Source organism: Chroicocephalus ridibundus, chromosome 2, assembly GCF_963924245.1.
Source record: "Chroicocephalus ridibundus chromosome 2, bChrRid1.1, whole genome shotgun sequence".
Lineage (NCBI taxonomy): Eukaryota > Metazoa > Chordata > Aves > Charadriiformes > Laridae > Chroicocephalus > Chroicocephalus ridibundus.
Genome location: NC_086285.1, coordinates 18226849 through 18241697, shown reverse-complemented (window position 1 = coordinate 18241697; position 14849 = coordinate 18226849). Strand labels below are relative to the sequence as shown.

General features: G+C 36.5%; 1 protein-coding gene across 1 annotated transcript in view; it reads right to left on the bottom strand.

Annotated features, from left to right (window-relative positions):
- Positions 1-14849, bottom strand: part of ODAD2 (outer dynein arm docking complex subunit 2) — an 88316-nt gene that overhangs the window by 22614 nt on the left and 50853 nt on the right. The window contains exons 18-19 of the mRNA XM_063324584.1: positions 5568-5756; positions 4772-4993 (exon numbers count right to left, since the gene is read on the bottom strand). Of these exons, the coding sequence (XP_063180654.1) occupies positions 4772-4993; positions 5568-5756 (411 nt within the window). The remainder of the gene's footprint in view (positions 1-4771; positions 4994-5567; positions 5757-14849) is intronic.

Sequence of the window (14849 nt, the reverse complement as noted above, 5' to 3'; positions counted from 1 at the left end):
CCGGCTGCCCACAATGCTTCACTTATTATACGGGCATCCTCACCGAATAGGAACCACTATGTCTCACTGGTCTGATATATTCTCCAAAAAGGTCTATTTGTTACTTCACTTTGCTTTGCTGCTTTGCCATTCTAGGTATAACACAACATACAAGCATTAAAAAGTGGTTGAAAATATCACAGCAGGATAATTGCTAATTAAACAAGGCTTTATTTAGGGTTAGAAACTCTAGATGACCATAGATACTGTCCTCTTGTGTGTAGGAGAATTACATTCCCTGAAAAATAGGGGCAAAATCAAACTGCACACTTCTTAAAAACACGGATATGCCTATACTGCATAGTACTAGAATAAGGCAAATAATCTGACACTGAGCTCCATGCTACAAAGGCTAGACAGGTATGAAAGCTCAAGATAGCTTGAGACAGCTAGCTCTGATGACTGCTCACTGCACTTTCGTCACTTTATGGTGTAAGAAGAACAGGTTTTTCACAGTTTATTACCATGGATTTCTGAGCCATGATAACTTCAACACATACACTGTTATTGGATTCTCTCTGGCTATATTCTAGTTAAAGGCAAATGCATTTTGCACTATGCCCTGCAGTCCTGATTCACGATTGTTCATACATACTGTGGTTCCACTTCTGCACCTGCTTTTTTTTTTTTTTTGACACAGACCAGAATGCACGCATCTAGGTTTAGTCCTAATGTGCAATCAGCATGTAGCCAGGCTACACACTTTGACATAAGAGCTGGGAACTGCTCCAGGGTCCTACTGTTCAGACTTATGCATTTTACCTATTTGCCTTGTGTTAGGGATTTCTTAAAGACTTAAAGGAATAAAGCTTTAGTGACAGCTCCATTTATACTTATTATGTTAGAAAAACCACAATTTTAAAATCCCTGAATAATTAAAATACAGTAATACTATTTGTGAAGAATGTTTTTGTTTGTTTAGATATAATTACTTTCATATTCTCCAGGTTAAATGCCTGCAGGATTCGTAACTAAGCACTTCCATGAATGTTCACTTGAATGTAATTGAAAACAAACAGAAAAATGAAGTATGTGCAGGTGTTGAATAAGATAATTCCATGTAGCTTACCTACTTATTTGTACCTCTTAGCACTAATTATGGGATGCATTTAAAGAATTTCTTCAGCTGGACGGATTTCTTAAAATAATTAATATTTTCTAATTTTAAAAGTATCAAACTTGTTTTCAAGGCTCAATTTACAATTGTGAATTGTTACACCTCATTGGTACACATTTGCTGGGTGACCCTAGGACTTCAGATTCTCCACTATACACACTGACTTCAGTAGGACACTGAACAGAAGACAGTTTACTTGAGGAGCTGGACAAATCTCTTCCTGAAGATTTACGCTTATTCAGTACATTTGACTGTGCATTGGCTGACAGTCTTAGGTTTGGATGACATCAACCATCTGACTAGTTTGATTTAGTTTATCTGAAAACACACTCCGCCAGCTTCCACTATTTTTGATTTTGGGGGGACTAACAAGAACTACTCCATCAGGTAAATCTGTATCTTCCCAGGATATTTCATTTTTTTTACTGCCAGCAAGAAAAATGAGCAGTAAGGAACCATAATATTTCTTTTCCTGGCTATGTACTTGGTTCATAGGCACCTCCTGGCTACGAAGAGATTTCAGTCTACCAAACTGAACAGCTTATGGCATGAATCAACAGTGTAGCCTTTTAAGGTTAGAAATGTTTCACTGATATTCTGAATCACTTACAAAAATTCCTCCCAAGACTTTTCCATATTGTGATACTTAGCAGGTATGAAGGTCCTTCGTGGCAATGTGAGGTCACAGGTGTTTTTATCTTAACACTCTTTAACCTCTTAATTCTTGATTAGGTTTGGTTGCATTTTAAAGATTCATTACAGAATCAGTTTTGTTTGCAGTCAGACTGCTTTCCCTCCAAAAACTGAGATCTTGTGAACCACAAAGGAGGATTAATCAAACCTCATGGAATTACTTCAAGGTATGTGGGATAGCACGGCATGTCTTAGTCACATACATTTGTAGCCCTGAACTAAAATTCAAGTGAATCTTCTGCTCCTGGAATGAATATTTCATTTCTGAATGATACAGAGTGGAATTCAGACATTTTATCTTAGATTTCTCCCTAAGTATCTAAACAACAGAGTGATTAAATCTGTTTCTCGGACAGTATTTCTATTGAGATATCCATCTAAATATAGTGAAGAAGGTTTCTTCCACATTAGACAGGGTGACTGTTTCTGGATACTGAATGGGAAAGCTCATTATCACAACTACGGCTATTTTCCATAATTGAATATGTCATGGGTATGGCTCAATAGAGTCCACTAAGAAGCTGGAGAATACTGCTTAATTATCAAAAGATAGTGAAGAAGTGATTTGCAAAGATCAATCATTATTTTCCTTTTGATAGAAATCAGATGATCTGAATCACAGCGTCATTTGGGTTGGAAGGTATCTCAGGATGTCATCTAGTCCAGCCTCCTAGTTAAAGCAGGGTCAACACTGAATTCAAACCAGGTTGCTGATGGCTTTGTCAAGTCAGGTCTGAATTCCCTTGGATGGAGATTCCATAGCCTGTCCGGGGGACTGTTCCAGTGCTTCATTACTCTGACAGAAGAATTTTTTTCCTTATATCCAGATGGAACCCATGAGATTCAATTTATGACCCTTGTCCCTTGTCCTCCTACCATGCCTGCCTTTGTCACCTCGATAAATTTCTCTTAGATACTGGCAGGCTGCTATTAGGCAGTGCTGCCCAAAGCCCTTCTTTCTCAAAGCTAGACAAGCTCAGTTCCCTCACAAGTCATATGCTTCAGTCCACAACCATCTTTGTGACCTTCCACTGGACTTGGAGCCCAAACTCCTGATGCAGTTTAATAAGTGTTAAGTCACCACACCTGACCTGGCTATGCTCCTGCTAACACAGCCCAGGATCCTGTTAGCCTTCATCACTCCCAGGGCACCCTACTGGCTCATGTTCTACTCTCCAGGTCCTTTTCAGTGGAACTGCTACCCTGACTCCTAGTCTCAACATGGACCAAATGCAGATGCTTCCTGTCAAATTACTAATGAAAATCTGCTTATAGGATAAAAATACATGTGTGTGCTGGCACACATGATGAACATTGGTCATATATCCTCCCATATGTTCAGGCCATCCACCAGTTATGAGATGAGAGGCACCTCTACTTTGGTTCGGACCGGTGATGGTGACGGACTCCAGTGATGGACCCACATACAAACCCACATTCAAACACTCATCCACTGCATTACAAAAATACAAGCTTCTTCTACACAAGAAGAGAAGTGCACCCTGGACAAAAAGTTTAGATGCAATAAACATAACCCAAGTTCCATTATTTTGTAGTTTCCCTCTTCCTTTTATCACTTCTCTTTTCTCTCCCTGAACATACTGTAGTAATTCCAGAATATTGTGAATAATAAAAAAATTAAACACCTATGATATTTTTCTGTACATCCATTTTTATCTGCAAGTGAAAATAAATGATTTAAATTAGTCTAAATATTTTAACTATGAGTGAAAAATAAAGATGAACGTAGACCAAGATGGAATTATTACAAAAGTATATCATCAGTATTGGCTTTATAGAGTGCATTCAGTGTGCTACAACTTACAAAACCTAAAACCTGCGTAATGACATGAATGAAAAAAACAGATGACAGGAGCGCAGAAAATGGGTTGTGTGAGTTGAATGGAAAGATAAGCAACATTAAAGTCATCAGACACTAGTTTCAAATAGCTGCAGTACAGTATATATTCCCCCGTGCTATGTAGCCAGTATAATGCAAATGTGATGGGAAGATGTTACTTTCCAGCACTGTAACGGCAGCTTAGATCTGAGTCAGTTCAAGTAATGGCATTTAAACTGAGTCATTTTGACCAGTGTATCTTTTTAACCTGACTACAGATACAGCCAACTACAGACATATGTATATTTCATCATTAGTAGTAACACTACACCATAATTCAACTCTTACTTTCAATACATTTACCTGAACATGAAGCAAAATGAAAAGTCTGCAAACAGTGAATCTTTCAGGAAATTTATGAAAACTGAGAGCTCCTACAATCTCCATCTCTAAGGCCGTAATCCTTCTCTCTCCTGTGCCAAAGGAATAACTCTACTGGCTTCAACCAGTGAGATAAAACTTTGCTAGAAAAACCTTTTGAGGGAAAAAGTCTTTCTAGAGTGAGGTCTTTGCAGAATGTGCTCCTACTTAACTCCAAAAATAAGAATTTTTATAAGTAAATGCTGAATTCACTGAAACAGCTCCAGGTAAACTAAGCCTTTGTATTATTCTGTCTTAATTTGTCCCCCAAATCCAGTTACACTCAGTTTCTAGGTGACTTTCTGCCATACTAGGCAACTATCCATTAAGATAACCCAACTTCTTTTGCAAAAGTCACTTGAGAATGACAAAATGCTGATGTGATTTCACTACCAGCCTAGGTCAGAGTCAAGTCAAGTACTCTAGAGGTGAACGTCCACATCATATTTCCATTCCTAAGAACGACCTACCTGTAATATCTTCAGCAATGAAATACTGTTCCATAATTCCCTACTTAACCAAACATTGTCAGGATAAAGTTCAGAAAATTTGAGGTACATAGCAGTATTCAAGAACTATTTAAAATCAAAAATCTCTTATTTTGACCATGCCAAACCCCTTCAATAATTTGAACTCCAAATAAGAAAAACCTTCCACCTCACCTTCACCACTCCGTTTTCATGCATGGTGATACAGTTGTTGGGATCCTCTGAAAGTTGATATAAAGCCTGAGCTGTAGCTCTATGAACTGATGGATCTTTTGACTTCAAATAACGTACTAAAGGAGCTACAGCCTTGGTCTGTCCAAAGGTAATTCTATTGCTCCCCCACATGCAACAGTTGGAAATGGCCTCTGCTAAGTGACGTCTTAATTTGTCATTGTTCTGAAGAAGGTAAAAACATCAAAGACAACATAATAAAATGAAAATTTCATAGGAAAGCAGAATTGTATTCTCAAACATCTTTAAGGCATCCCAATTTACTTGCAGTACAATTAAAAACTGGAGAGAGATGTAAGGCATGGAGCTAGTAGTCCCCTCTTTGCAGGAAGTGCTATGAATCTTTATATTATTTCAAAGGTGCTTTTAAGCTAATTGGAAATTAGATAAGATTATCATTAAAATGTAAGATGTAGCCCCATTATTGAGATTCTCTGCACGGTTCAGATTTATTGCTCTCTCAGCCCTTTGTGCTTCTTTCATACGCCAGCTGCATCTCTCAAAAGCAATATTCAGCAACAATGACTATTAAAATGAAGCTCATCTTCCAAAGCAATTTTAGTACCAGCCACAGAGTGTTTTCACGTGCAATATAACTCTGATAGAGGAAGGATTCTACATCTCTTCCTTGTAGCTGCTGCAAAATCTACCACTCTTGTCATAACCTTTTAGTTGGGTATAATGCAGTGTGACATAAGAAAGTCAGATACTTAGTATAGTATCTTTAGAAATTACTTACTGTGTTTGCTAGTTTGGACAACAGAGGGACGACTCCATGATCTGTTATAACAGCTAAATTTTCTTCATCTTTAGCTATATTTGTAATGGCTGCACATACACTTGCTAAAACTTCTTTATTCTTTGATTTTAGCAAATTGACTATCAGTTCCAAGCCACCAACAAAGGATCGAACCATTTCTCCAGCATCCTAAATGAGAATCAAAAGAAACATTATTTTAAAATAGTCAATCTATATTTATATGCAAATGTTAAAAAAAGAGATTGGCATGATGCAATTATTCAAAAGGGCAGCTATTGCTGTGTTGTGTTCACCAAGAAATATGGCTAAGTCAGAACTTGATTGACATATGAGAGTTAGACTGTTCCACATACCACCATCTAGGCAGAAATTCAACGCCTAAATAAAGCTACCTGGTGTCATTTTAGATACCACAGGGTATTCTTTACGGCCTCAAGCTGTCACTCCAGAAGGGTGCAAGTCTCCCTTATCTGCTGTATCGTATTTGGCAGACCGGTGCCTCACATACATTTTAGGGCATCTAAAACAGCAATAGACACCCCTGCTCAGGCTCTCATAGTGTCTTCTATTTCTTACATTAAGTCTGACAGCTAAGCCAAAGGAGTGGTTATATTATTTTCTTGTATCAATGAAAATAAGTATTCAAGAATACTTAAGAGTTACATAAGTCATGACAGCAAGTGTGGGAGAACCACGGTGCACTTCAGAGTATGAGCAATCTATGTAAAACGTCACTAAAGGACAAAAACACAACTCCAGAAAAATGTCTACGTATGCTCTTAGAGAAGAAACAGAAAATTAAACAGAACAAAGAAAAATAAACAGAAAAGAAAAAAGAAAAGAAAAGAAAAGAAAAGAAAAGGAAAGAAAAGGAAAGAAAAGGAAAGAAAAGAAAAGAAAAGAAAAGAAAAGAAAAGAAAAGAAAAGAAAAGAAAAGAAAAGAAAAGAAAAGAAAAGAAAAGAAAAGAAAAGAAAAGAAAAGAAAAGAAAAGAAAAGAAAAGAAAAGAAAAGAAAAGAAAAGAGAAAAGAAAAGAAATAGAAAACTAAGCCTTGATCTTGAACGCAGTATGCATATCTGGTCCATCTTTTCCATCTTGAAAAAGTTATATTAAAATTAGAAAAGGTTTAGAGGAAGACAACAAGAATAATCAAAAGTAGGGAACTGTTCCGTAGAAGGAATGACTAACCAACTAGGACACTCAAGGCTATAAAAGAAAAAAGCGAGGAGCGGTATGATAGAAGTGTACAGAATCTTGAGTAGGATGGAAAGGGCACACAGGGATCTCTCTTCTAGGAGAAGACCTGGGAGCATCAGATGAAATTAGTAGGTGGCATCTTCAGAATAAAATGAAGTTTTCAAACAAAGCACAGCTAAGATGTTGAAGTCTTTGGAGCAGGACTGCAATGGCTGTTAGTTTACATGTTACATATTAACTATACAAAGTCACAAAAAAAAATCCATTAAGGGTTATTAAATATAAAAGTATTCCCTCTGATTTAGAAAGTTCCTGAGCCACAGATTTCTTGAAGGTGGGAGGGCATTCTGGGGAGGGGAATCATGGCTGCAAGTTTGCCCTATTCTTCTGCCTCTCCTTTGGTATCCCTTGTGGGCTAGTATGAGAAAGAGAATACTGTGCCAGTGAACCTTTGGTCTGACACAGCATTGGCTGTTCTCACACTCTTGTGTTTATTAGTCAACTCAAATTACCAAGCACATGTTTACATGTCAATGTGTAAAACAGAGAAAACCAGCAGTTTGGGCACTGTGAGACTGAACCATCGGGTATGGAATTCATTTGGTTGTCTCAAGCAAAGAGGAACTGACAGTATCTGAAAAAGTGACAAGCAGCATAAAGTACTTCATATACCCTTAAAAGGACACAGGGTATAAATCTAAGTTTTGTTTAAGCACAAACTCTTAACTGTTTAAGTTACATAGTGACTGACCAATGCTGTACACCAAGATTCATTGCACTCTGTTAAACTGAGATGCTTGAAAAGAAACGTATCTCTTTCTTTGGTCAGATGTTCCACCATGTTCCACCATGTAAGATTACATTATTTCAGACAATCTCTTTTCAGTTTCCTCTTGGGCAAAAACAATGCCAGAATAGAAAAACATCTACTTCTTTGAATGATTTTTTACATGTTTATTCAATCTGTGGGTAACTCTAAGCAACATTTTGCTAACAACCATCTAGAAGGGATTGTCAGGATACCTAGTTATACAGAGCCTGAAAGACAACACTGTAAAATCCAGCAGCATTTTCAGAAACTCCATTATAAACATAATAATTAGGAAAGGGGTGGATGGAACTTCACGAGCCTGACCTGAGGATATCAAGTATTCTGATATAATCACCATTGCTACTTGAATGGACCCATCAGTTACTTTAGTTGAGTGGACCTCTGTACTGAGCTTAGCTATTTGTGTTTATCAGGACTTCTTTATAAAATCTATAATCCAGCCCAACATTTTTTGTTAGATTTTTGACCTTTCAGATACGGATGTGGAAAGATGAGTAGCTGTCTTAAAGTTCTTTGTCCAATGAATATAGAAACTAGCAAATGACTTAGTTATGGCTAATTTAGGGATTTCTGTAGAAACGTAAGCAAATGAACTACTGATTATGAAATAGTTACAAGTCAGAAACCACTGTGGGCAAGAATTTCAGGTGGGTTTTGATGGTCATCTAATTTTTATGGAACTATTTACTAAAAGTATGCCATTAGTGCCCAAATCATACTCTTCAAAAAGGGTACTGGATATAGGAACTGAAAATAGGTCAGAGGAGATTCTTGGTGACATTGTGATGGCACATCTGCAGGTGGCATTGAATGGCCTGGTGTCATCAGTAACTTTGTAAAAGAAATTTTAGTCTATGCATCTCAGTGATGGTAAATGTGCAGAGATGGAAAGAAAGGTCCAGCAAGTGGAATTCCTTTCATTTGCTTCCTTCGACAAGTCAATAGGAAAATTTTGAATAAAAACTACCAGACGCTCTCCTGAAACCCTTTTGGACTGAAAGGTCTTAGGACTTCATGAAAGTGCAAACATGGATAGTATAATTTTCCTAGGGCTAGGGAGTGACCCTGAGACCAAGAATGGTTTTGATTATATTTATTTCTTTTTGGGGGCTGATTTATAAACAGAGTAGGGTCCAATTCTATTGTGTTAGCTTTGCTGAACAAATCCATCAAATTGCTCATGGACTTGGTAAATAAAAAATCCAGAAGATGCTACAGTTCATCTTCTTTAGTTCTGGGTCCAAATGTCAAACAAAACTGTTAGCTGTGATGTTTCCTTTTCACAGAAGGAAAGGCAGTGAACAGGCCCATCAGTAGTGAAACATTTTCCACCACAGGCAGTGCAATTCTTGAGACTGGAAGGGAGAGGTCAAAGCCATATAGTGTGAGGGTCAAAACCAGAAGCCACAGCATGTGGAAAAAGGATAGTACCCAAGAGCAAACTTTGTGCTGAAGTCCTAAAAAACCCAGAATGAACAAATAACAGAGGTCCTTACAGAAATTAAAAGAGGATCTAAATATTTATGCAGAAGGACAATAAAGGTTTGTGACTCAGAAAAGCAGCTGAGAGAACCAGAGAAGGAAGGGCAGTGCTCTGGCACTTCTATTACCATGTAAGCTGCATGTAAAGGGAGGTGGGTTACAGTGTGTTTCCCAGGGATACACAGGCATAAAAGTTTCTCTGTCACTGCTAGTGTATACATAGCACAATGTAAATATACCTACAGACAATCACCTGAATAAAACCAATATTTTTCGGTATCAGTTTTCATGTCTGTCTTGAGATCTTAAAATTTGACCAAAGTTGATAGATAATGGGTTACAGAGAAAGATTTCTATACAGAAATTCCTTACCTATACATATCAGAGGGCTAGAGAGCTAAATGAGCAGACACAGGAGAAGGAAAGAAAATTAGATATTCTACATTTACTTCAGTTCCTTGAAACTTACTACACAAGTGTACATTACCTTGTGTCTAAATATTGGTTCAATAAATGAGAAAGGCTTCTGTTAACAGGTAAACTCTGCAGTAAAGTGTCTAAGATTTGAAAGGGGCCCTGCTATACATGAAAACGATTTTGCGTTTCTGCATGGTTCAGATATCTGTATATTATTATTCATGCTCTTGAAAGATGTTTCATGAAGACATAAGATAATCTGTATTCCATCTTCATGAACTAATATGTACATTTTTAATTTTCCTACCTGAACATATTTTCTTTCCAGGTGATTATAACCCTACTTGTTAAATTTCTCTTCTGGCAAGCTTACTCTTTCCACATTTTGTAAAGGAGTACGGTCCAATTAAACCGATGGAATAATACATAAACAATCCAGCAGTAAGTAAAAGAAAAGAGTTTCAATAATCGTCTGTGAAACCAGCTAAACACAAGGACAGAACCTTCTACCAGTGATGAAAAGCAGAGGGAAACTGCAGAAACCACATGTCAGGAAAGTTTCCCAAATGTGATTGTGGGTGTAGTCTGGTGGTCTGTGCAAGACAAAGAGAAAAGTAAAGAAGCAAGAAATTTGAAGAACAATGAGCAGAAAGAAGGACAGAAATGAGAGCTTTAAAAGCTGTTATGTTACTTGCAAGATTATATTTTTTTTCCAAAGAAATTTAAACAACAAATGCAATCTTTTTGGTATCATTTAGCAAAACCACATACTTGCTTTGTCCAGTAAATTTCTACTTTTTTAAAATGAAAGATGTGTATTTATTATATACAATTGCCATACTTTAAAGATATTTAAAGAAGAAATCATATGAAGTTGTGCCTGTAATTGCGGAGGTCTGGATTTAATTCTTTTGAATCTATGTTCTTTGAGTATACTTGTACTAGTGATCAGGTAGCTGTTCATACTATAAAGTCTTTTGTGTGATTTTGTTTTCCAAATACTCTTGGGCATTTTCATTTATACTTATTTTTGTAGCAGGAGAGAAGACAAGTCATATATAATGTGTCTTTGGAAATATTTTTTGCATTTTTTGTTTCACACAGAAAAAAATGCCATCTTTAAATTCCACTTTCTAAATTAATCAACACACAACATTTTTCGTGAGACTTATCCCAAAGGGTTTGTCATTTCCTGCTATTAGTGTGTGATAAGCTTTCATATTTACCTGTAGTCCTTAAACTTCACTGTAGAAATATAATGTCATTGTATCAAAGCCTGGGTTGTCTATTACCCAATTACTATTGGGTAATAACATGATTTTGATACTGAACTTGAAGAGGAAATTGTTCTATTTCCAGCCCAAGACTACATTTATACTTCAGTCTTTATATATGGCAGCTCTAATCTATTAATACAGTCATTAAACTACATTTACTTTCTTTAATGTTACATATGAAGTTATTCAACAAACTTCAAGTATCTTGATAAGCTTAGCAAACATCTTAGGATACAACTATACAAAAACCAAATTGAAATAAAAGAAGAATGTATTTAAGTAAATTTTGGTAAGTTACTCCCCCTCCTTACCTATTGTGACAAAACTTTACTTGTTTGTTGTCCTAACAAGGCTACTCAAGTCCAAGTTAGGCAGGCAAAAAAAATGGTATGGTAAGAATTAAGCCTAAGAAACAGCCTTTATAGATAAAAATATTGATAAAATCACTCTCACTTTGAAGCAATAAAATAGATAATTTTATTGCATACATCTGAGTGTACATGTTAATAATAGGTTTAATGCTTCTGTTTTAACAATAATATTTCCTGAGCTGAACAAAGTAAGAGGCCAAACACAAAGACATTTAAAGAAGTAATAAAAATGTTTAAAAACACTTGGGGGGCAAGGGGAGGGGGCAAGAACGTTTTACTGTTTATTAACAGGAAATATCATCATTTTAAATCTTCATCATTATTATAACTTTTAGTGTAATAACTAACCTGAGGTGACAGATATGAAGAAATATAGATTGTTAAACAACATATTAAGTGGCTGAAGAATATGGGAAAAGGTAACAGGATTTTTCATGACTTCACATGACCACATCTTCTAACTAGTGGGCAGCAAAGTTTTTATCCTCAGAAAGTACGATAAATATTATTTCAAAATTGGATTCAAAGGGAGGAGTTTGCAATCTCAAGCAGTAAAAAAAAACCTATCCGGCATAGATGCTGAGGCCAGCAAAGTTACCTGCTGAGCTAATAAAAGCCCCATCCTGCTACTCTTTAATCATATATTTTCATCCTGTTGAACTGCATGACCATTAAGAAAATGTAGTTAACTTTCCTTTTTCACTTATTTCTACATTGGCTTCTGCCAAGAGCAGAAATACTGTGAGACAGACCAGCTTTACACATATTTTTTTTAATTAGGAGCAGAAAGCATTACGATATTTGCAGAAAGACAGATTTGGAAAAATCACTTGATCTTTGCAGTATTTATACAAGGAGAACATTTGGGATTTTTGAGTTCTCTTGTCATCATATTATGTGGCTTTCTGTGGTTATTTTCATTAAGTAAATAAAGTTCATCAGCATTGAAACACACAGTTCCTGTAAAAGAACTACTGAATTATTTCATAATTGAATTCCTTTCTTATTTCTTCCGAAGTGAATACTGTTTTTTTTTATTTGAAAGTTTTAAAGCTAAACACCGTATTACAAAAACACATTGTGTTTATCTTTAAAAATACTCCACTTGAAAGATAAACGTTTCTCCACTAAAGACAAGTAGTATTTAACTCTTAGAACATCTTAAAAAGCTTAAAGTGTCAAAGCTAATTTGTCAAATTGAATTGCATTTGCCCAAAAAAGTGATGGTATGGCTGTGCAAATAAACTTTAGTTATCAAGAGTCATCTTTAAACTACCTTTTCTTCAACGAAGAAAGCTGCTCATTTCCATCCCCTGTTGCCGAGTAACTTATCAGCCTAACGCACAATCCAATTTGAAGTTCAAAATAAAGAAATACAACAGATAAATTCCTGTATTATAGCTGCTCAGTGGAAAAGGGAAACACACAATTTATATACTGAAGTTTCTATCAATTTTTCTTATTAAACATCTCAATGGTATTATTAATCAAATTACTTTATATTTAAAGGCTAATTTCATTCCTGTCTATACAGCTGTGGAGGCTTCCACTGTAGCAGAACTGATGAAGAAACACCGTGTAAAGTGAGACTACTTCACTACATCTCACAAGTCTGTTCTGAGAAAATGCAATGGGTTGGGAAAACAACAGCAGACAATCTACATGGATTTTCCTATTCTCTTCACCTCACTGAAGCAGCTAAAGCCAAAGCAGAAGAGGTGCTTTAACATGGCTCCAATGCTACTCTGTAGTCTGTAAGAGCAGAATTCCTTACTCCTGGCTCTTCAGGAATTTGATCATCACACAGTTAAATACTTGGCAAGTCTATTGCTATTGATAGTTTCAAGAAACAAAAGCACAGTCCATTAGCCAAGCATACAGCCCAAGAAAGCATGCAATGCATATTCTCTAAAAGATAGTGAGGGAAGAAAAAAAAAGTCTAAGTAGTCACTCATGCAACTTCTAGTAGTCCTTTTGCCTATTGTTTTCCTTATTTTTCAGTCTGGTGGACTACACCTACGCTTCCTCCCCCTCCTCACAACTCTCACTGAAATTCAGTCCTGGGTAAAAGCCAAAATCCTAATTTTTTTCACAGAAGCCATGAAACTAGGAATATCAAAGTCCTTTGAGGCCACAGTAGAGAAAATGTCGTTATTTGCTTTAGATTATTTTGAAAAGCATTTTAATAATGGAAGCATGAGAAACAGATAACATTGAGTAACTGGAAAAACTAAACGTTGTTTCCATTGGTTTTGGATTGAATTGAATCCAAGTAAGTGTCTAAGTAAACCTCTTGTAATTATTAATACGTTTATGAGACAGTCATCATTAATATGTAGTTTAATATTGTAGAGATGCAACACAGCAATATTGGAATGTTCTGAGGACAGTCTAGGTAAACAATCAATACAGTGACAACACAAACTAATAAATTGTTATAACAATTATTGTTTGTATCTTTGCAACTCTGGCACGGTTCCATAAATTAGAGTGGTATATGAGAAGGCAATCATATCATATTATACCACTTACCATTACAGACCACTGAGAATCTAACAACAAGCATGAAGTATAAGATATGCTATAGTTCAATCAAAAGCTTCTGTGCTAGATAAAATGATTGCTTGAAATTTTCTGGTTTATATTATGCAGCAAATCAGACACAATGATCTCCATGCTCTTTTCTTGCCTTAAAATCTGTGGAAGTCCCATGTGGTAAGCGAGAGGGTAAAGAGGAAAAAAGGGAGATGGACAAGAAGGAAAAACAAAGAAGAGACAAAAAAGAAAAAATGTGAGGAGGATGGGGTTTAAACTTTTTATAGATTTTCAAAATCCAATTAGCAAGTCTAATTTAAAAGTACAGAAGCTACATGACAAGCTGTTGACTAGCATGTGCAGCTATTATAAACTAAGTTACAAGGCAAGCTGGTCAAATACTTTCCAGTGGAACAGTATTCCATCAGAAAATGTTAATGGAATGGAACCAAAACCTTCCATAAGAACACAACGACTTCTTGAAAAGTTTTGACAGAAACCAGGCAAAAAGGCAGGCTAAATTACCAACGTGCCTCTTCGTCTTTTCTCTTGTCAGCCAGATGGCTGGTGAGTAGCCTGCCAGGCTGCTTGGCTTCTGGTTTTCACAGAATCCCTGACTTCTTGCCTGACGGGCTGCCAAACAGCTGGAAAGCCAGGTCTCCAGGAGCTCCTAAGCTTTTTGGCTTCTTATGGTCTCTGAGCTCTTAGGCCGCTGCTTTGCATGGAACTCCCCAATGAGGAAGATACGGGTTATGCTCTTTGTTTCCCCTTGCTTACCAGCTTTCAGGTTATGTGTTTTATAGGAACTGGACTCCTATATTTCTAGACATTAAGGACCTCAGGGCAATTTATGGCAGTCCATTCAATATCTTTAGGGTAACATACCTATAGAAGACCCAAACTCCTCATGATAGTTGGTTCACTAAACTTTTATGCAGTCTGTGTCAAGAATCATTGGATAGGCTGGTTCTGCATGCACCCTGGCAAGCATGGCAGCCAGCTATGGATTCACCAAGTCAGGTTTAACTTGCAGGGTTTCTTAAATCTCCAAGGACCCTGGTGCTCTAGAAGGCCTGCGGGGCAAGCCAAAAATTCCTTTTTGTCTCTCTTATAGTACTCTTTTGAAGCTTAGTTCATAACAAACACTTAA